The 23849-nt window shown below is 38.8% G+C and overlaps 2 protein-coding genes across 2 annotated transcripts in view; one reads left to right on the top strand and one right to left on the bottom strand.

Annotated features, from left to right (window-relative positions):
* LOC148416028 (calsyntenin-2-like) overlaps positions 1–14317 on the top strand; it is a 178714-nt gene extending 164397 nt beyond the window's left edge. The window contains exons 13-17 of the mRNA XM_088427843.1: positions 2876–3046; positions 5249–5394; positions 6023–6146; positions 11318–11502; positions 11667–14317. Coding sequence (XP_088283969.1) covers positions 2876–3046; positions 5249–5394; positions 6023–6146; positions 11318–11502; positions 11667–11858 — 818 coding nt within the window. The 3' untranslated portion in view covers positions 11859–14317. The remainder of the gene's footprint in view (positions 1–2875; positions 3047–5248; positions 5395–6022; positions 6147–11317; positions 11503–11666) is intronic.
* A 1137-nt stretch (positions 14318–15454) lies between these two features.
* LOC148416027 (SPRY domain-containing SOCS box protein 4-like) lies at positions 15455–22262 on the bottom strand. The gene is made up of 3 exons (XM_088427640.1): positions 22040–22262; positions 18525–19376; positions 15455–16949 (listed from the first exon to the last, which is right to left on the bottom strand). Exons 2-3 carry the CDS (start codon positions 19231–19233, stop codon positions 16822–16824), a joined length of 837 nt encoding a protein of 278 aa, XP_088283766.1. The 5' UTR covers positions 19234–19376; positions 22040–22262; the 3' UTR covers positions 15455–16821.
* Positions 22263–23849: the final 1587 nt, after the last annotated feature.

Raw genomic sequence — 23849 nt, 5'->3', positions numbered from 1 at the left:
AGCGCTCCATTGTGAATAATGCAGTGAAGGAAGCCGAGCAAAAAGGAACATCGCTGCAGCGCTTTCAGAGTTGAAGTAGTTGAGCTCTTTCTGCCAGTGAAATAGAACCGGCAGCTGGGAAAAGTGATTAGCTGGAAGCCAAAGAAAGAAACAGAGTTGGAACAAAAGCGGGCGAAGCAGAGAAAATGTGTTGGGGACTCACAAGATGAAGTTCCTTAATGAGCAGATTTTGTGTTCTCGTGAGGTTTAAAGGATTCAAGAAAAATCTTTTTAAGGCCATGCAATACATTTCTTTTAGAGCCATTTAATCATTCATTGTCCTCTTGGTTGCTTTCCATGCCATTCATTTACTTGGCGCGGACTTGGCGCTGCTTCATTTCGCTTTTCCATCTCGGAATATCTTTTCAAGGCTTACACTGATACGTTTTCTCAAGGCCAGCCAAGGTCCTCAATTCATTTAGTAATTCGTAATTGTACTCAGCATTTAGTCACTGTTTATACCCTTGCCTCAAAGTCCTTCAGTACAATGTGACTTCCGCAGTCCTCCATTATTTCCTTGACCCTACCTAAGTTTCATACCACTTGCTATCTTTGTGGGCCACCTTATTTCTGATTTTCCACTGCTCGGTACAGGCTGAGCTGAACTCCTGTTCTGGGACAGTCAGTTGTTCACCTCAATATAATATCATAACAAACGAGAAAGCAACATTAAAGCCATCAATTACAATGAGTGATCCTAATAAAAAAATATCAAAAAATTAAGAAAATATTTTCCCAGGTGTGCATGATCATCAAGTTGTGGTTGGCAAGGACTGAAATGATCTTTTTAGGGCCGTATATCAAAACGTTAACGGTGACTCCACGGTGATGGGTCAAGCACTGAGTGACCACCTTTTGGGTATTGGATTGCCACTCACAAAACTCTGAGTAATAAAAGTGCCACTTTGTATTGCAGTTGACCCCTGAACACTTGCTGTTAGCGGTGTAGTGGGCTAGCAAGTAGTTCCACTAGGATGTGCCAAGACTCAGACAGCTCAAACATTTCTTTGTACATGTTAAGTTAAAATTGACCCTTTGGAAGCCTATGTTCCAAAATGTAAATACCAATCACCACTTCCTCCTTTCGTCCGTGACGCTTTTCAAGCCGTCCGCGTGTGAAGGGCATGACATAGCTAGCTCCACCACCTCCCCGACTGTGCATGTACAAGCTTTCCTTTTCAGCAGCACCACGTGTATAGAGTCAGGCAGTTCATCGAGGTACGCGACAATTGGGACAATTTATCCACCTGTTGCACTGAGGACTGAAATAAACAACAGCAGCTTACTGTCTCTATGGAATTTTTAAACCTGCAAAATAATCCCCATTTTCCCATAATGTGTGTGTATTCTGAAGAGATTTTTTAATGAGGTACTTAAAATATAAAATATCTCCAGAACTCAAGTTCACACACACCCTCAAAATTGATCAAAGAAAGCTAAACAATTGTGTGAAATTCAGCGAATAACAGATATATTGGTATAATTACCCCTACGCCAAGGTTCCAAAATCGCCCTTAAAAAAGTTTTTTTCTTTGTACTTGTGCATAATACTGTCCCACAATTTGGCAATATCTATATTGTGAGAGTGAATAATATGAATGGATAAATATTGAAAACATTCCAATAAATATAAATGTGTTTAATTCCAGGTAAAATACTATGCTATTTTCCTGTACTCAATGTCAACAATCTGGTTCTTGCACTGTAAAAACATGTAGTCACTTTCTGTTTATTTCTTACTTTGCTTTTAAATGGTTTTAACAATGCTTTTCAATGTTGCACATTTGTTACAGTTTATGAAGTAAATCGTGTTATGTTCTGTTAAAATGTGCATTAAATCACGATATGAGTCCATTTTGAAAGTATTTGTTTGGTTATTTACAGCTCCTAGGTACTGCTTAGGTACAACAAAACTATATTGTTTCTAATTGGGTACTTCGTATAACACAACCCATGATTTGGGATTTTTTTTTTTTTTTTTTTTTGGGGGGGGGGGGGGGGGGGGGCTATGTTTGCACAGTAGATGAACAAAGTTTGGGGTCTCCTAAAAGTAACAATCTGTTGGTATGAGGATTGCAGCCATTTAACTTTTTTCTTCAAAAGAAAATCAAATGAACAATAAAATATAAAAGGGGTGAAAAGTCAGGTTTTTGTTATTCCGTTGCAAGAATACATCATACCTCGGGACCGGCTCAGTCCGCCAATCCCACCAGCACCAATTGTGCATCCTGAATCTATATTTTTCTTCCTTTAGTTGAATTCTGATTTGTTCAACCTCAAGGGAATCAATGAAAAAGTCAGCATTTACACCAAGTGTGTCATCAATCTGTTTGGTTCACTCATCCCCCGTTCCCCGCTTGATCTCTGTTGACCCAACTAAACACACATGCGCAAACACACACACGCACACCTACACACCGCCATAAGCTGCGGCAGTAACGAGTCCCCTCAGACAGCAATTGCAGTGTCACTGCTCGTCTAAGTACTTGCATCATGACCCAGCCCTCTTCCCCGCTGTCCCTTCCCAAGTGGGAAGCAGCTTTGCACACTTAACAGCCTTTAAAGAACACTTTGTGCATGTGTACGCGTGTGCGCGCGCGTGCGTTTCACTAGTAATTGGTGTCGACATCTACGAGGCACCGCTTTGCAGTTTATACTGTTGGTTGTTCAAAATGTGTGGAGCTCTCACAGGAAAAGCCTGAATGCAGCGTGACAGAAGCTCGCCGAGATGTGCAAATAGTAGTTTCATCAAACATCTCTTCAATTATATAGTAGGATTTGCTTCACAAGATCACGTGATCTGAAAAGTTTTACGTGTGTGTGTGTGTTTATGTAGAGCAGAGACAAGGAATTCTGGAGGAGATCATTCACAATTTGGACTACTGTGACATTCTGGTGTTGGGTGAAGAGTTGAGGCCTGACCAGGAGTCACTCCAGCTGCAGCGTAGCATTCTGCTTGGAAAACACCTCGATGCCACTAATTCCACTTCTGGGATGTCCGTATACGGTTAGTTACTTTTATGTTTTACATATAGGCTACAATGCATCAGTTCCCCTGAACGCACATGTGGTAGTTCTGCTGAAATTGCAATTAATTTGGATATGTAGAAAATGTTAGTGATTTTGCTACTCCACTTCAAAAGGTAAACCTTATACTGTATATTGTACAGATGACTTAAATACATACCAGTATACTACTCAGAAGTCAATTCCTACCTAATTTAGACATTAAATATCATTTTGAATGTATTGAGATGGTTCATCGGGTGCTTTTGCTACCTCCTACAATCATCAAAGTGATAAAAACACCAATCATAAAATATCTGACTCTGTAGCGAGTCAATATACTCAACAGAAATATGAACGCAACAATTTTATTTTGTTCCAAGTTTTCATCAACTGAACTAAATGTACCCAAATGCTTATTTTATGATCATTAAAACTGCATGTTCCTGAATCAACAGCTCTGGTGTGCTGTGTTGTTTTTGACAACCTTTTCAAGTTTAGTTTTATGCCATTTTTGGTGCTAAGTTTGAGTCCCTTGAATCACTTGCTTTTGAGAATCTACCAATACAGTCCCTCTTTGAAATCTCACCAATGTGGTTTTCAGATGACGGATTAAATTAGTTGTGTTAAAAACTGTGTTATCCATTTTGCCATGAGATATTTCCAATGTGCTTAAATTGCAAGTCACCTTTCCATTGTCTTTGCTTACAACATTAAATTATTTCCCTATCACACACATTGTAATGGTTACTTTGTGCTAGCTTTGCGTTAGCTCCCAGCAACAACTAGCATAACATTTCTCCTCCGCTGGCTGTATTTACTCTTTCCGACTTTGTTGCTTAGTATGAAAACTACTAAACTTAATAAGATTTTGTAACTCTGGATTTTTTATTATTTTGCTGCTTTGTAGCACTAAAAAAAAAAAAAAAAACATTAAAATCTGACCACTTTCTCTCAATGCTGATCAGCTAAAAAAATGACAGAGCATCTGCAAAGTAAATTGCAGGGTAATTCCAAAGTGTATTAAATAATCTACCTAAAAAATGTACACACAATACTCCATTATGACAATGTGAAACAAAATGGGGGGGAGGGGGTGTAATTTATTCAAAATGGATAGCAAAGACATCACATTTACATAAGTATTCATAGCCTTTGCCCTGAATGTCAAAACTGAGTTCAGGTACATCCTTTTTCTACTGATCATTCTTGACATGTTTCTGCAGCTAAATTGAGGTCCACCTGCAGGAAATTCAGTTGATTGGACATGATTTGGAAAGGCACTCACCTGTAAGGTTCACTAAATTGACCGTGCTTGTAAAAAAACAAACACCAAGGATGAAGTCAAAGAATTTGTCTGTACACATGGATACAGACAAAAATTCTGTTCTGTTGAATTTCCCAATGAGCACAGTGGCCTACAGCATATTGTTCATAAATGGAAGACATTAGGAACGACCAGGACTCTTCCTTGAGCTGGCCGACCGTCTAAACCATGGGTGTCAAACTCCAGTCCTAGAGGGCTGGTATCCTGCATGTTTTCCGGTTTTCTCACCCCAACACACCTCATTCAATTGATCAGTTCATTAACAGAACTTTGAAAATGATCCTAATCACTTGAATCAGGTGTGTTTGAGAGAGAGGATTTAAAAACATACAGGATACCGGCCCTCGAGGACTGGAGTTCGACACCTATGGGAGGGATTAGGGAAGAAGGGCCTTAGTCGGGGAGGTGATCAAGAACCTGATGGTCACAATATCAGAGCTCCCGCATCACTCTTTGGAGAGGGGAGAGCCAATCTGGAGAACCATTTCTGCAACAATCCACCAATTAGGCCTGTATGGTAGAGCGCCCAGATGAAAACCACTTTTTAGTAAAAGGAACATGGCAACCTGTCTGGAATTTGCCAAAAGCCACCTCAATGACTCTCGGACCATGAGAAACACATTTCTCTGGCCTGATGAAATAAAGATTGAGCTTTTTGGTGTGAATGATTGGAGGAAACCAGGCATACTAAAAAAAGACTTGAGGCTAGAAATGTTGCTAAAGGTGGGTCAACAAAGTATCAAGCAAAGGCTGTGCATTTCCAATCACGTGAGCGAGATCCCTGCTTGTGGTTTTACACCACCATTACTGCAATGGCTTTCAAAATCACTCAGCTGTTTTCTTCCACCTTCTGTTTACTTTCATGCTTTTGTACAGGTGTGGACTCCATGGATAACTATGAAGGTGTGATCCGGGAGGTGCGTTACTTCAACTGGCGACCAGCGCACCTAACAGAGAGAAGATTCCGTCTCACCTGTTCGGAGCTCAATGGACGATACACCAGCAATGAATTTAACTTAGAGGTCAGCGTAATGACATCTAGTCTGATCATAAATGAGTGTGAGCGCCCAATATTCATTGCCTGCACAATGAAGTCGTAAAAGTAACAGGAAGTTAAAAATCGTTGACACATTCTGGTAAAATGTGAACAACGTTCCCATAAAGTTACTAATTGGGTTCTGATGTCTAGTTCCGCTTAAATTCACTTTATGTTTTATGGCAGGAGTATCAAACTCATTTTCTCCCCAGGCAATAACGGTCAGAGGGACGCTTGTAAATGTAAAACTGTAAAAATGCGCTGTATCTTCAGCTCATATTATTACATAACAGCCTTTGTGTACTATTGATTTCAGCGCAAAAAAATGTTTTAGGTACTATTTTTAATTGCTGGAATTTGGAAATAAATTATCAAGGAGATACTGACATGTTTATTCTTTTTTTGGGAGGGGCGGGGGGTAATTGTAAAAGAGTCAACTTTTTTTTTTTAATTGAGCCTTTGCTATTCTAACGGCAAAGAAAGTTTTTCGTAGGCCAACCCAAAAGCCTGTCTTTGGTAAATGACTTTACAAATCTGTGTGAACTATTACTGAGTGTAGTGTTTTTTTTTTGTTTTTGTCCGGAAGCAAAACAATATTTTCCTTCTTTTCACAGGTGAACGTAGTCCACAGTTCACAGGTCAGAGAAGATGTCAGTCAGTCCGTGGCTCTACCTCAGCACATGCCCTTAGTTCAGCATCCATCCATGATTGATGACCTCTACCCCGAGCATAGCTCAGGTAGGAAAACACATTTGAAATGCTCTGCATTTTATCCTCAACAAATCTTTATCCCTCATTTTAAGTCAAGTTGACTGCTGGCTGTTCCTACATTTTCATTTTCATGGCCCCGGTTCAATATAATGGATAGGGAATGAACAATTTAGGTTTGGACTATAATTTTATGGTGGTCTTTTATTGCGTCTGCTAAATCTTTGTCTCACTCTCAAAGCATTCTTTCGTGACTTGAGAACAAATAGAGTCAACTCTGTTTTGGTCTTTCCCTCTTATGTTTGACCTGCTTTTTTCATTTGAAAAACATTGTGGGTTTTTTTTTTTTTTTTTAAATTGTGGAACTAGTTTTCATCAGATTATGTCAATTGTGCCAGTACAGAATTAATAATCTCTTACTTTTTTTCGTGTCCAAAAATGCCCAATAGTGATGGATCTTTTGGCTCTTTAAATGGAACCTTCATTCATGAACCGTTGACTAAAATGAGCCATTCAAAACCGGCTCGTATATGTTCGTTGTATAGTATGTTAAAAAAAAAAAAAAAAAATTGTGTTGAGGATTGTGCCATGTCTGCTCAGAAACATTTCAGAAGACCAGTTGGTTAACAGTCGCAAACTCTACAAATGCAAGCTTTATACTGTACCATGCAAAACGGGAGCCATATTGCTCTCAGGACGTTTGGTCCAGAAGTGTGACATGAGATCCCAAAATAATCTTGTTCAAAACCAGGTCAGAATGATATATGCAGTAAAACTAACTTTCCTGGAGTGTACTCTGAATACTCTATTGTGTGATATTGGAGCACTTAGGACCTGGGCAGCATGCACTGAGCCGAAATGTCAAAAATGTATTTTTAATTTTTTTTTTTTTTTTTTTTACCTCCATGCAAACATATTCATTGGTACGTCAAAAATGAACTGGTGGAAAACATAAAAGCCTTTGCATGTACGATGAGCACTAATAAATAATCAGCGTTCGCTTCTTGAAATACGTAAGACGTGCAAGAACTGTAGGCCTTTGAATTCCTGCTGACTCACGCACATGAATACACCAAAGGAACAGGGAGTGCAACAAGATCAAATTAATTTAACAGTCCATTCTATTGAACGTACTTTACCAATAAAACTGAAGCGAATGCTTGACACAGCTTGACAGAGGAGGTCTTCATTGAATTGAAAACCTGACTTAAAAAAGAAACGAAAACCATCATACTGTGCAGGGAATCAATTGAACCTCGGTTTCAAATTAATCTTCATTCAGGTGGAAGTATACAGTATTTCATAACTTTGTCACTTTCCACACTGTCGTGAACAAAACTGCGGAGTTTAAGGACACATACACATCAAATAAGTTTACATATGAATTTGTAGTTGTGTTTTCAACTTATTTTTACTCCAATTAAACCCGTAGATCTCTTGGAACTGCATGTGGAAGGGCATTCAATTAGTCAGCTCAGAAGAAATTGGACAGCCACGCGGCTCATAACTCAGGTGCAGGAAAAGCTGCATGTCTTTTGTTTATAACAAACTAATCCATGTCATAATCTCTTTGCGAATTCATTAAGTTAAAAGGAAAGAAAGGGAAGAGCGTCACGTAAGCTTGCAGCTTAACAAGCGAGAAAATATGTCATGCATTTTCACAAAATAGATAACATGATATATTGATATGAAAATTCACTCCATATTATGATCAAATTGGTTGTTTCATATTTTTCGACATGATGTGTTTGTGCAAAAGTACAATTTGTAACCTATTTGAAGTGAAAGCAATGTATTGTGTACCGATGGGCTCTTCGAAATATACCAACAACAATACCCAAAGTAAAATGGAATCAGACTGAAAGAAGAGTGCAGTTAACTGAGCTTGAAGTATTTTTTTTAACACTGCGGTATAATCTCCTTGTGAAAATATACAGTATATTTTTTCGAGCTGTTTTTCACAGTGAGTTAAATTTGTTCGACTTTCTAGTTCCTTATCAGACACTTCATCAGATTGCTAACTCTCATGCGGTGGAAAGTGGAGGCGCATCTGAGTGCTCTTAAGTCAAGAGAACATGGCGAGACATTGGTCTTGTGCTGCCACACGAGCTTTAATTATTCATCAGACCCCGATGGATTCTACTCGGTACTGCAGATATTAGAGTGCTCCGTGTGTGTATGCGCGATTGCGTGCGTGTGCGTGTGTGTGTACGCAAATGCATGTTTTTGTGCATCTGTGTGTTTGAGAGGGTGAAGCAGCGACAGAAAAGAAGGTCAGACAGAGGGCCATGTGGGGCAGCTGCTTGTTGATAACTCAACTGCAGTATATGAATAAAATAGTAGTTATTAGATGTTGGTAGTTTGATCATGATTCGTTCATGTGGCTGTTTCCAGAAATAAGGAAGTACAGTGAGTGACCCAACTTACTACTTTTTTTGTTTGCTTGTATCTTTTTTCTCTAAGCTTTATGATGATGCCTTATAGCTCACAATGACTTTCACTTCGCATATGAGCATTATCAAGAGTTAAGGATAGCTTGAATGTCTTGCCCTTTTAATGTGTTGGAGACCATTTGAATCTGAATTTGTTTCTAAACTTTTCACTGGCGAAGGCTTTGAATACCAATGTAAATGTGGTTTCTTCATTTTCTATATTTAATTCAAAAATTAGAAAAGGCAGAGCGACATTGCCATATATTTCAATGTGGAAAAATGATTTCAGGATTTTGAGGTGCGGGCATGGTCTTGTAATGACTTCAACTCTTTTGCGAAGGCACTGCAGCAAGAACCTTATACATCAAGCTCAATCTGTTGCAGACATGTATTGACCATTGTTTGCCATTATTTTCCCATTTCATAATTTTTTTTCTGTGCAAAATAAGCAATTTAAACTATTCTACTTTGTAAATCTTAACTAAAACATCCGTAATTGAGGTTCCACTATACAGTTCATTCAGAGTAAGAGGCCGAATTTACAAAGCTGTCAGTATTGTGAATGCAGTTTGTTGCTGTTTTTTTTAAAGGGCCTATAACATGATATTTTATTATTTCCACAGCGTAATATGTGTATATAAATTACATTTGGCACATTGACAATTTAATTTCTGATTAAATACGAGTTTTAAGGTACCAATGTTTCTAACCAGGAAGAAAAACGCCTCGGTAGCAGAGACTGTGCCTCGTTAGCAGAGACCGCGCCTCTTACCTTCCTTACCCCCTTCATGACGTAGCTCAATGGCAGCTGGCCACGCAATATGCATCCATCCATCCATCGTCTTGAGTGCTCATTTTCACGAGGCTCGTGGCTGATGGAGCCTATTCCAACAGCGTGAATACGGAGCCAAAAACAGCTGTTTCACTGACATGCGTTCCTCTTATCAAATCAGTCCCCATGGGAACCAAGTATTCATTACAATACTTCCACCCGCAGGTGAATTATTTACTACCGATGCTATTTGTCTGGGTGTGTGCTCTCAAACACACATTTTGGCCATTCCAGCATTTTCCACAGTAAAATGTTGTAGCTAATAAATGAAACATTGCTATTTATACTCGGCTGACTGGGTGCAAAATCTCTTCTCCTCGGCTTCAGAACCAAAACGAAACTAAAAGATGCGGATAAAATGTATTTTTTTCTTGCACAGGCAGTGTGGGAAGGTGTAGGGAAGTTGCGTTGCATGTCTTGCAGTCATAAGCGCACTTCAAGTTGCTTATATCTCCATGAGCGGGGCCAGTGTGAAAGCGCAGAATAAGAAAGTCATGCTTAGAGATGCATCAATGAAGGAAAATTACAAGCAAGCAAGAAATTCATTTGAATTGCTAGAAAAAATATCAGATTTCATATACATAAACGGATGGTTTTAGGCTTGCACAAAGGCAAATAAACCACAAATTAATATGAAAGAAATTTCATCTACATGTATCATTTAGCGTTAACCTGCAAATTGCAATGATTTGTCAGCCTTACTATGACAATTTCACAGATTTTTACCAAATTAGAGTGGCGAAACATACCACAATGTGATGTTGATTTGAATTTGATTCACTGTTTACCTCTAGTGTAAATCTGTTAAAAACATACAGCCTAATGAGGGTGCATGAAGTATTTGGGTCTTGAAAAGTCATTAGTTTTAGGGTGGGAGTCACAAGAACGTGAAGTAAATGATGATCTGAGGAGTGCTACAACTGCTTGACTCCTGGTAAACATGCACGCAGCAGCAGCAGCAGCAGGATAGAGGCCAGATTCATAAATGTTATGCTCTTTCAGAAGAATAAAGATCATAGCATGAGAAATAAACATTTTAGATCAAGAACAGACCTCTGTGGTTGTTGTTTTGGGTAGTCCGCTAAAGTCTGGTAATGCTCCAGTTTTGGATTACATGGCAACTATATAAAAAGGAAAGGAAATACCACACTTTTCAGAAATATAACATATGCATTATACCTACCATTACCATCTATGATCCGGAACAAAATAAGTGCTATTGAACAATAAAGAATAGGTATTTGTTATCTTTAAAACACACACACACAGCTTAAAGCACAGCTATCTAGGTTGACATGATACAAGGCTGATTTTTAATTAATTGATTACTTTATTTCTGCGTGGGCATGGTTAGCACATTACGCCTCACAGTTCAGAGGTTGTAGGTTTGAGTCCGACTCCGGTGTTGCTGTGTGGAGTTTGCATGTTGTTTCATCTGCTTCCTCCCATATTCCCGAAAACATGCATGGTAGGTATATTGCCTTCCAAATTGGCCTTAGGCATGTTTGCAAGTGTGACTGGTTGTTGTCTATGTGTTCTATATGTGACTATATTATAGTCAAAGCAAGCAAGCAGCGTAGTAAACAAAGACGCAGTTGGCTTGTTTTTCCATCTGCGAAAGGGGAGTGTCAGACCAACATTCTTATCCGATCGTTTTTTATGAGCTTTCGCGTCGTCTATTGATCTGTCGGCAAAACCGGTGTCCGTCAGTGCTGACGGTTTGCCCACCTCTGGTTCTGCCATCTCCTCCAGTACTTGATGTTAAAGTTTTTTTCTTCAAAATGCCTTCGTTAGGCATTCCTGAAATATTCATTTGATTGTTTTAATATATTACTAGCATCTGGGAGAGACTCCAGCTCACCGCTGAAGGGGTCGAAAACGAATGGGTGGACTCTGTCCCCATTCAGAATTGTGTTTGCCGTCTGTCTCATTGTCAGGGATGCCAAGTGCGACCACAGTGGTCATTGTGATGTGCATAGCTGGCCTGGTGGCGGTGGTGGTGTTAGGCATCTACCGCATCCATCTAAGCCACCAGCAAGAAGTCAAGCTGTCTGAGACGACCAAAGAGGAAAACGGGACCTGGGACGACTCAGCCCTGTCCATCACCGTCAATCCGATGGAGGTAAAGGAAGGGGAGAAAAATTTCGGCGAGTAAAGCATGATGAAAAGGAAAAGATGAAATGAAAATGTGTCCCTGTTGTTTGTTTTTACATCAGTTTTAAAGGGAACTACAAACTTTTGACTTTCAGAACTTCTGAGTTGTCATTTAATACCTGGTTGTCTCAGAATATGCAGGATCCCCAGGCCATGGAGGAGGAGGTCAGCGAGGAAGAGGATGAAGATGAGGATGATGAGGAAGAGGAGGATGACATCACGAGCGCAGAATCAGATGACAGCGAGGAAGAGGTGGACGTCCAACTACCCAGGATGCAGGGAACAAAGCGCCTGAACTGGGACAAAACAGCAACATCTCATTGAAACTCTCGATCACAAACATTCATATGATCTATATGTCTGTAATAGAGCATCTAATACGATGACTGACACACATAAACTAACACAATCAGGTAGACATTGACACTTTGTGGCGTTGAAAAACGATGTAATGTCGCCCCCTTCTGGATTTGATTACACTCAAACGCCGAGCACGTCTAATACAAAAAGAAAAAAATAAAATAAAATAATCAGGTATAGATCCAAATTTGACAATATATTTAAATAAACGGTAATTATTATTTCCTGTCAATAGCAACGTTTATATCCTTCACATTTCACAACAGCAGTCACACTATTTAGTTGAGCTTGATGAAACATTCTGCAAAGATCTAAAAAAGGCAAAACAAGCTTCCATATATTCAAGTCGCCAAAATGTATATTGATTTGGGTTTGTTTGTGTAATGTATCCATCTTTATCCTGGCCCTTGTGTCAAAGTCAGGTGATTTTACTGAAAAAGCATATTTTTAATGGAAGTCTAAAATAAACACACAAAAAAAAATAGAAAATGAGCAGCGCTGAGTCCAGATGTCATCTTCAACTCAACAAGGGATTATTCTTTTGTGTTTTGGGGAGAAATAGACAACTTCCCTTGTACATTTTTATACACAATATTGTAAATAGAGAGTACAGTAAAGTATGTGATCCCCCCACCCCCCCTAAGCCTCGCCATCCTTACCTCAAACATACACAGTTTACCCAGAGATTTTCTTCTCCTCGCGTCAAATGGTCATCTCGCTTCATTTTTCATGTTCACACTTCCAAATCTTTATCCTGCATAAGTAGTCGGTGGCACCGCAGATCCTTTCTGTACATTTCAGCTTTGGCTTTGTTTGTTTGTTTGAGTGTTTGGATGTGTCACTGTCTCCATGGATACAAGAACAGTTCACTAGGTTCACTCGGCAAGCTGTACATATTTTCTGGGGGGAAAAAAAAAAAAAAAAGCAGCCCTATGAGAAAATGTACACCGCCAATGGATTGAACAAATGCCATTGTTTTGCAGTGCAGTGATATGTTTTGGATGTCCTGCACACCAACATAAATCAAAACACAGCACATGCATTCTTTTTTGTACATTCAAAGTACTGAACGGCAAATAGAGGTGCGAGCTTCGGCTGATAATATGGCCGCAAACACTAAGGTAGACCCATTTCTACCTGAGATGGCATAGTAGTAACCAACGTTCCAGATTTCGCCCTATAAAACCCAACAAGAGACCTATAGTTACCAATCAAAGCTCAGAAACGCCCTCGAGTTCTTTTTTTTTTTTTTTTTTTTAAGATCTCCTAAATCTTCGATAAATACAAGACCGACAATAAAAAAAAACATAGATGCAACTATTTGTTGAATAAAAGACATGCTAATGAAAACTGAATGTTTGTAATAACATTCTATTCTTCAAAGTAGGCACCCTTTGCCCAAATAACACATTGTGCTATTTTTTCCAGTAAGCTGTATGACATGGATGATACCTTTTTAACCCACAATGAGTTTCAGTTCGCAGATAATAGCTTAAAATTTTTGCCCTTAATGTGTTTGAGACCATTTGAATCTGAAAGTGTTTCCAAACCTTTCATTGGACTGTGTGTATAAAAAAGAATATTTAAAATCCTTATAATAAGGGATACATAACTACTAAAAAAAAAATCAATTATCATTGTTTTCCTTCTCTTGCTGATGCAGAAAAACAAGATAAATTAATATGATTTCAGCACAAGTGATACAAATCAATTCTAATCTGTACTTATATAATAATAGTTATAAAGCATAACATACAATTTAAAGTTCTGATTAGGAAACTATATTGATCGGCCTTGTTGGAATCTGTGTTCTGTGCGGTCAATGTTGAGATTAACAGCACATTGATAGCACTTTTAAGATAAACATTGAGAAAGTTCAAAGCAACGGGATCATGCGCGCTCGATACTTTAAAACGATAACAATTTATAAAGCCCTTTTGATTTTTTTCTCAGACCTTTTGACCCCTTCGCTGTATTGCACAAACATACGAAGCTGATATTGTTGTCTGACACTGTTAAAAGAACTCCCCCCAAAAAATGGAGAATGTGTACCCTGTAGCACTATATGTTCATGTAAAATACATGTTGTTTAAAAGTTTATCACATTAGTCTTGTGAGGTCATGCCTTTCACGTCATTTATTCATCTAGAACCTTTTGGTGGGTTTTTCATCAACCTCAATGTTGACCTGATGTGTTTTAGAAGAGGGGGGCAATGCAGTTAACATTGGAACCTTGTATATTGTGTAAAATGTTGTTTTGATTTGTTTGTTTTCTTTTTTTCCTGGACTTTTGTCTGTTTTGCTTTGGAATGGTCAGTCACTACAGCACTTTCTGTAAATTGGCCAATAAAACCTTGTTTTGGAATCGAGCCATCATTTACAAATTGATGTGTTCTATTTGTCATTAAATTGCCATCCATCCATTTTCGAAACTACTTGTCCTCATTAAGGTCGCGGGTGAGCGGGGGTCTATGGTGGGTATTGGTTGTCGTTAATAAAATATGTAAGCTTGATTATTATGTCCCATAATACTGTAACGGTCTAGTTCTATCTTTCGCTGCATGTTGACAATTGAAGATTATTGCAATATCTAAAACTGACCACAAGATGGCAGCAGTAGTCTAATATAACTATGCCAGCGAAGATGCTGAATAATTGATAAAATTCTCAGTGCTCCAGCACAATCTGTGTGGGATGTCAACTGCAACAATTTTATCTTATTCATACCCAAAGAATCAACATTGTATGAGGTAGCTTTCATTCATTGACCAAACATTAATCACTAATGTAATGATTACTAGAGTGACTTTTGAAGTCTGTGTTTATCAAGTTAAACAGACAGTCCTCAAATGTCCAACACCACTGCAGGTTATATAAATATATCGCTATATAAATATATCATTTTATAGGGGCCCCAAATAGCACTGGTAAGTTGCCCTTTACTGTGTTGCTTTAAGTTTGCGTCATTAATGAGGCAAGAAACCTTCTCGCAGCATTGTAATAAATTTTTATGCATTTATTTTTATGACCTCAGAATTCTGAGGAATTACCTATTGTTGCTGCGTAGTTTCATCACCAAAATTCACCATTCGTTTGCAGTCTAAAATCTTACACCTAGCAAAATGTCAACAATCTGCTAAGAGTTGAAAACTGCACTGAACTCTGACTGACCCTGTGACTGTCTGTGTATACCGTTGGCATGGCAACGAGTCAGTATAGACTTGCTGACCCGGGGAAAAACACATGCAGCACGTGTTAACACCTCATTGGGGCCACAAACAATCAGTCAGGGGACAGTAGAGATTCTATCACTTCCTAAAACTAATTTATTGTAATTCAGTAGCATCTTCCTGCACTATATGAAAGAGAGTCCAGCTTTAAGTTTTCAGGAATAGACATGAATAGAATCATTGTCCAACAGAAATACACACTCTTACAGATGTAGGTGGTTTAAAAAAAAATATATATATATATATATATATATATATATATATATATATATACATATGATAATTCAAATGCATCATGACATTGAGAGAGCACACACTGTAATAGAGGCATGAGTTTAGCAAACTTTATTAATATTCACATTAAAAAGACCTTTATGTCCTAAAATGGTCCAACCCCTGTGAGATTCTGACCTGAAGACATCACAAATTATGTGTTAAAAAAAAAAAAAATGGGATAAACCCCATTCAGTTAAAACCATGTGCTGGTAGAAAAGCAGCATTAAAAAATCTGAATGTAAAAAATAAAATATCTATAAAAATGGTAGGTGCTTTTTTTCGTTTCGAAAGTAAGACTTTAAAAGCAGGCACATAACATGCTAATGTCAAAGCCCTTCAAATCATGGATCGAGGAGCAAATGTTTCATAGTCTGATGTAGGTTTTGTGAGAACAGAGAGGGAAGACAACAATTGCAAGTTCACCACCGGTACAATATTTGTCTGCCTGTAGGCAGAAATAGCCGTGATCCGTGAAATTAGTTTGCATGTAATCCAAGGGAACTACAGTGTGGACACAAATGAAAGTAGAACCAAAAGCCCTCCCTGAATGGGCTTTTTGAGCCCCGGATTGAACAATATGCATTTCCTGTTGCTCGATATGGTATTCATTGCAACTTGTCTTACTAGAAATATCAATAAAACGTTTCCCACCATGCATGCTTCTGGACGCTGCACAGGACCTTCAGTGCTAGTCGAGGATATTGACAACAAATTTCATACTATTGCAACAGGAAATGTATCCACACTGGTACTGTAAGACAGAATAAACTGTATTTTAAACTACAGCAATAAAGGCCATGAGGTATATTCATTTTGCCCGCGCTAGCGCATTCATAAATCCTGAAAGAGACACAAAACTGGAGATTAAAAAGATTGTATCTTCTTCATGTCTAATTGGAAGCCAACCCACTTTCCTAACAATATGTTCTATACGAAGCCTCTCGTCAAAACACAGCGCTACAATTAAAATATGAATTAAGCAGCAAAATCCTCAAGAGGTGGCCATTTTACCACTTGCTGGCACCAATCACAGCTCGTTTTGCAAATGTCACATGACTAAACTAAGCAAAACGGGTGTGCCACGACTGGTCGTTCCCTGAGCAACTGTGATGTCATTTTCTGTTGACAGCAAGTAGCATAATGGTCCCCTCTGAGAAGGATGAAAACATGAATGTTACTGCTTAATTCATAATCCACAAAAGTCATGTTAATCAGAATGCCATGTTAAGACTCGCAAGGGCATATAGAAACTAATAATTGTTAAAAAAAAGAAAAGTAGGGTTGACATCCGCTTTAACTTCTAGTCACAGTCCTTCAGTCCTCGTTGTTGGACATTCAGTAGATATCTGGAATTCATTGAATTCTATTTGAAGGCTCAACGCGGCAATAGGTGTACCTCCCACATCCGCGCGTGTATTATGTCACTGGTATTGGAGGTAATTCTTGAGAGTCTGAGGCAATGGGAGCCTGTCTATGTGATGGATGCGTTCCCTACCCATAGACAGGCGAGCTACTCTTCTGCATAGGTCCATAAGTGGGAGGGGTTCCGCTGGAAAGGAGAAAAATGGTGAGAATACAGTTGGAGAGAATTTAACCAACAAGAAAAACAACCACATTTATTTGCATCATCATCTCATAATAGCTACAATATTAGGTGCTGTCCAGTTAATTGGGAGGCGGATTACTCTCGGGCAATATTAGGACTTTTCAAAACAATTAATTGGCCAGATATTCCCCGATTAAATGCTTAAAGACATATTCCTCAAGGCTATTATTTTAATTTCAAGCAATCTTTTGAACATGCACCCGGCGGCCAAGGAGGAAACAGTGTAGTTGGGACATGAATAGAGATTCAGAGAGATTTTATTGGCACATATATAGTACTAAACCACACAGTGAAATTCTTAATCTGTTTGCTTCCCGAGCAGACTACATTCCATAACAGAAGAAATAATAATCAAATATTATGGAAAGCAGTGCTGAGGTCGCAGTGGCTCAAGTCCCCCGCTGTGATGAACACAGCGTCCGACTGCTTTGATCTCATGTTAGCTAATGTCCGGTCTCCGGATAACACCAAATATAACTGCCGAGCAATTCGTATGTGAGACTTAAAAGTTGTTACTTGTACTCTTTTCGTTTTGCAGATGAAAAGCATGTGTACTTCACATCACAGATGCATTTTTACTGGGCTTGAATTAGTTAATTATTATATTTGTCACTATGTGTCACTGGCACAGATCACTGCAAGACATTACATGCAGTGAATAACTGGCATTTCACAAAAAAGTGTTTACCTCTTTCACTGCCAATGACGGCTATGTGTGTCAGTTTAATATTTACTGGGCTAGTAGTGAATGACTTAAGGACTAAGTGGGTTTTTGTTGTCATTAAGCTTTAGTGAGCAACAGCGGAAGACACTGTGGTCATAAAATTCAAATTATTGGGGCCGATAATTCTAACATTTGCAGTGCTTTAAGTCGATATTCAAGATATTGACAAACTTTGAAGATTGATCAGTTTTATGAAATCAAGTGACGCATGTCCAGCATGTGGTTATAATGCAGAGGGAAGTAGTGACTTTGGCTGGTTCCTAGAAATACATGACCAACTTTATTATTGTGGAGGTACAGGTTCATTATCTCACGTCTGAATTCCAGAAAGTAGGGACGTCGCTTGTCTCTTTTTTTGTCATCTTCTCCTTCCGCACAGGAGGCAGAAGCGGGATTTAAATGTTTTATCTAAGAAGAAGTAACTGTGGTTGTTACATTGTTTAAGCCTGTAATTAGGTAGAAATTAGATTCACGCAGACAGCTTCCATGTAAGAAATACACTGGTTATGTCATACCAGAAACCACACGCATACTAAGGCATTTGTGTCCATCTATTATTTGGTACGGTAAGGTTTATTATGAGGTTGGCCTTCACGTTGGTGGTGCATTTTACTGTCATGCAGAGCATTAACAACATAATGCAAAAAGCAGTTTTTTTTTTAATGCTGAATTCATATCCCACAAGCATAATATTAGTCAGAATAGCGAAGCTGCACAGAACATATTACGGTAAGGAAATGTTTGGGTTGCCTTCCTCCTGAAAGTATATACGTTTGCGTCAAAGATGAACTTACGATCAAGTCCGTTGACGTAGCGAATAGTCACTTCACAGTGTCCCCACACAGCACTGACGATGGGATAGAGTGTCTTGCCTTTTAACCCTCTAAATGCGACTCCTAGATACTGTCCATCTACCATGAAGCTCAGGGAGCCCTCATCCATATCAAGTATGACTGCCAGCGAGTCTGGGAGCACAAAGGACTCGTCTGGCTCCAGGAAGCACGGGTATGTGAGTGTTGTAGAAGAAACAGGATGATTCTTTCCATCATGATAGAGTCTGTTTCGACCCAGGTCCCAGCCCCAGGATTCCGAATCAGATCCAACTAAAGCAGTGTACCCCACTGAGTGTAAAGGCGCTTCAACAGTAGCCACTCCAACAACAGCATGGGTGCCTCTTTGTCTTGCTGGCCAATGAATGCTCCAAACATGAAGACCCTTGGTGTATCCCACTTTGCCCCGAATACAGTCCGTGCTCTGCGCTACTGGGTGCCGGTGGAACGTCAGCTTCTCATCTTCTTTAACAAAAACATTGAGAGACCGATCATCGGGATTCCAGGCGTGGCGTAGCTGAGTCTCAGGACTCGCTGGGGGCATGTCCAGCAGTAAATCCAGTCTGGGTGGTCTGGAGAAATCTGGACCTTGCAGTTCTTGCCGCACTGGGCTGTAAGAAGGCTCCCCGCTTACATCCACTGACTTAATGCTTACCGCAATCTTCTGGCCCATAGCGACGTGGTTTTAAGGGAAAAGGGAGAGGATAGGGGGATGAATACACCAAGGAGCCTAATATACAAGTGGTAAATCCTGATAACGCATTGGTACAGATGTGATTGAACACACTTGGTCTTCTACCAATAGGAATGTGACTCCTGAAACACAGACATTGCACAAATCTTACACACAAGTGAACGGATCCTTTGCAATCAATGAAAAAACAAAAATGGATGGTGAATTTCATCATTTCAGTTCAGCGCTTCTCCAAGTGGAGATGGGCGGGTCTCTTTTTTTTTTTTTTTTGCACGTGTATGAGTCCAGGTCATCCTCAACTTTGAGGATCTGCCGAAGCCCAAGACTCAACTTGATACCTAGGCAATCTATTGAGAAAATAAATGTGTATCCAAATTGTCTTGTTTAAAATATATATACTATATATATGCCAACATCGAGACCTCTTAAAGAGTTGTTTAAACCAAGTAAAACATTAAAATAAATGAATAGGTTTTTTTTGTTTATTTTTTAAGGGGGTGGGGGGGTACACAATGTATTAAATTATGTGTTAAATATAGTTTTGTCCTTTTTGGGCGCCAAATGCCTAATGTTCACACAGTCTTTTTCAATATTACAGACATTATCTTTGTTACATGAGGCTAGCCTTAAGTTAGCTACCAACGGAAACAACTTCACATTATATATCTTGTAGTTCGTGTGAGAGGCTAATTATATATATATATATATATATATATATATATATATATATATATATATATATATATATATATATTTTATTTTTTTTTTATTTTTTTAAGAAAAATTGAAAAGCCAAACTTATTTTACCAATTCCAATCAGTTGAAAATGGTATGAGCCCGATTTCCTCTCACAAGATTGGGACATCCTTAGGACCAACTATTAAAACGGCAGGTGTAGTAATACAGAAAAACATATAAATGAGGCGAAAAAAGATTACACTTTATTTAATGTTAATTTTTTCTACTACAACGCTATTCTTGATTCATTTAAATAAGGGTTATTTACACAGGCATACACACACACACACACACACTGTAGCTATACTGTATGTAGCTGTAGCTACGTATAGTGTTTGTGACAAACCTGTCTAGCCTGTTTTGTCTGCAGTATGACACATGGATTTTAACTCTCAAAGTTCCTGGAAAGGCTGTTTGATGCTCACAGAGAAATGTAACATGAGAACATGTTGCAAGACGTAAAGCATTTTAAAATGGTTAAAAAGCAGCCTGTGGAACGAAAGCTTACCATGAAAGCATTTCGCCAAGTAGTCAAGAGTCTCTCACACAGAAATGTGAACACACAATCACAGCTGCCAAGCGAAAGGGTGGGAATACAGTCTTCAGTCCAAAAAGAGGTCAGTAAACAGTCAACAGCAAGATGATTGTGAGTACGACAGAGACAGCATAGAGTGTGTTTGTATGTCTGTGTCTGTGTGTCATGAGTCAGTAAGTTCCAGCTTGTGACGCAAGGATGGGGAAAAACGGTCTGGCTTTCCAGTTAACACAAGAAAAAAGCTGCTGGAAGGAGCCAAGCAGGGTGAAAGGGTGAGGAAGAGGGGGAATAGGGCTTGCATCGAAGCACACTTGCAGTCCCAAAGAGTATACAAGAAGCTTTTTAATAGCCGCTACCAAATTGGCGGCACATCAGAAGCATAACAGTAGAGTTGGGATTTGTTCTCATGTCTGCTTCAGGCAGAACTCCCAGGAGAGGGACGTTATTTCCAAAGTAGGCTCAAAGTATTTAATGTAAGATAATCTGCAGTGCAGTGACGTCAGCTGAATAGCAACAATTGCTTTCAAGAAAGGGACATGGAATTTGAAGATGCTGAAAGCAGGGGTGATCAAACCTCATCATGCATGTTTTTGATATTTCCGTCCTTTGAGACACCATTTGAATTCAGTGTTTGAGGATGAAAACTTCAAAAACCTGCAGGGCCGTGACCCTCAAGGAACGACCGATAACCTCCCTGGCCAAAAGGTTCAGCTTAGAATGTTACATGACCAAAGCCAGCAAAGAGGTGAGCCATGACAGTCATTACCTGAGCCCTTAACCACCGTGATGTCATTTTCAGTCGACAGAAGATGGCAAAATGGCCCCTCAAAAGAGTGGCTTAAAAACAGGTGAATTTTGCAGTTTGATTCATATTCTACACACTATCGATCAAAATATCTTGTTTAGACACAGAACATAAAATTGTAAACACTTTTTTTAAAATAATCGTCATCAATTAAAACATGTTCATGTTCATCTTAAAAGAAATGAATCGTTCTTCAATAATGCTATTTTTCTTGCTGTATTTATGATGTTTCTTTCACCAAACACGTTGTTGTTGTCTTAATAGTGGACTATTCAATAGGGTTTTTATGACAAATACCAAAATATTCTGTCTTTAATTCTTTACATTAATCAGATTCAGTAACAACATATTTGTAAAAGATTGGTGACTCGTTCCACCTTCGTTTTTTTCCCCGAAAATAACTCAACACCAACTTCCTGTTCGCTTACATTATAAGACGCTCGACCGGTGTTGGTTTGTAGTATGCTGAAATATTCTACATTCAAATTTTACTCGGGGAAAACTCTATTATAATCATTATGGTTATGTGTATACTCCAAGACAAAAGAAAGCACTAAAATGGCAAAATCTGCAATGGAGTTTTGTCCGCGCCGCTCGTAACCCCAATCAGTAAGTTTAAAGAAAACAGCTGTGTGCTCACAAGAAAACACAAAATAATATTAGACACTAGACGAGTTGTCACCTAAAAGGTTTGTTTTTAAACTTACCATACAAGTAGCGAAGCCGCCCTCCGATGCAATACTTCACTGTTGCTCTCTCAAAAAAAAAAAACATACACGTCCCAACACGTCTCAGACTACAATGTCCTATAAGCCACTGTTAAACGTGCTAAGCAGACAGTTAAGTCAAGTGAGCTTTTTTTTTTAAATATATATGTCTCTGGTGTCAGCCTGGTCAATAGACGTGGTTTGACTGAATTATTAGCGTCCAGGCGCCTATGTGTGCCCCACTGCCGCTGATTGGCTGCAGGTTGGATCACGCAAAGGTGACTGGTGAATACTCAGCTGGTGTATTCACGCTTGTCTTCTCGCGATGTTTGAAACGGCAAAAGTTCATTTGGTTCATTCCGTTTCAAGTCGACACAACCACATTCAAATGCCGAGCTTTGTGGATACACAAGATTCCCCGCCCTTCATTGTAGCGTATATAACATTATGTTTAAAAAAAAAACGTGTTTAATTGACGAGCAGCGTGTTGTGACAAAACAAAGTACCTTTTGGAATTATAATAAAAAGTTCAAATATGATTTCGTCAGACTCCAACACATTTTCTTAGATGTTTGCGAGATTTTGTTCTGGTCGAATCAAGCCAAGCTTTGAACATTTTGGACGTGATGTTTTTTCTTCGTTCCTAGATGGAAACTCCACTCAACTGCGCCTGCTTTTATGAGGGCGCTATCGTACAACGAAATCTAAGAGTTTGTTCTCGTCATGCTTCCATACATAGATGTGTATAATTTAACGTATTTTTGAGGGTGCTCAAACACCTTCGCAGTGAATTCAAGACCCCCCCCCCCCCCCCTTCACCAAAAAAAAGAGGAATCTTTCCATTTTTCTTTTATCGTTATTTTAACTCTGTTTGGAAAAAACTAGAAAAGTGTTTGACTTAAATGCAATACTTTAACAACAAAATGCAGTCTCAAAAATTGTTTGAAGTCACTCCCACCCTTACACTTAATTCTTCGTTCCTAGATGGAAACTCCACTCAACTGCGCCTGCTTTTATGAGGGCGCTATCGTACAACGAAATCTAAGAGTTTATTCTCGTCATGGACAGATGGACTGCCGAGTAATACACACCCATAGATGTGTCTAATTTAACATATTTTTGAGCGTGCTCAAGCACCGCAGTGAATTCAAGACCCCCCCCCCTCCCAAAAAAAAATAAATAAATAAAGTGGAATCTTTCCATTTTTCTTTTATCTTTTTTTAAACTCTGTTTGGAAAATCTAGAAAAGTGTTTGACTTAAATGCAATACTTTAACAACAAAATGCAGTCTCAAAAATTGTTTGAAGTCACTCCCACTCTTACACTTAATGAATGTCACCACTCATGGGAAGTGCCCTGAAAGCATCAGCGCTGGTATATATTAGCACAGTCCTGTAAGATAAAACTATTACAAATATTATTATACATGAATGAGTTATGTATGTAGTTGCACTTTTGCTATCATGTAGAGCTGCTCTGCTTTATAAAAAATGTTAGTTAATTTTGGTTACAGAATCAACTGTTGAGACATGATGGTATATGTTTTTTGATTAAATATAAACTGGTGTGAGTGTCTGAGAATTCAATGTGTATTATACAGTCAGTCTTTCAATTTTATGTTAGAACTAAGTGAAAATTTTAGAGTCAGCGTAGCTTTGCTTTCTTGCTGAGATGAGAAGAGTCACACCTCTTTGTTAAAATTGAAGCTTATGCCAATGGGATGGTATACGTTGCTGTACAGGGCCACCAGGGGGCAACTTGCAAAAAGGTCAGCAAAATTAATCTAATGAGATATTTTTGAGGTGTGGAA

Source organism: Hippichthys cyanospilos, chromosome 11 (assembly GCF_059441005.1).
Source record: "Hippichthys cyanospilos isolate Australia breed blue-spotted pipefish chromosome 11, RoL_Hcya_1.0, whole genome shotgun sequence".
Classification (NCBI taxonomy): domain Eukaryota; kingdom Metazoa; phylum Chordata; class Actinopteri; order Syngnathiformes; family Syngnathidae; genus Hippichthys; species Hippichthys cyanospilos.
The sequence above is the reverse complement of the archived record's forward strand: the minus strand, read 5'-3'. Positions and strand labels throughout refer to the sequence as shown.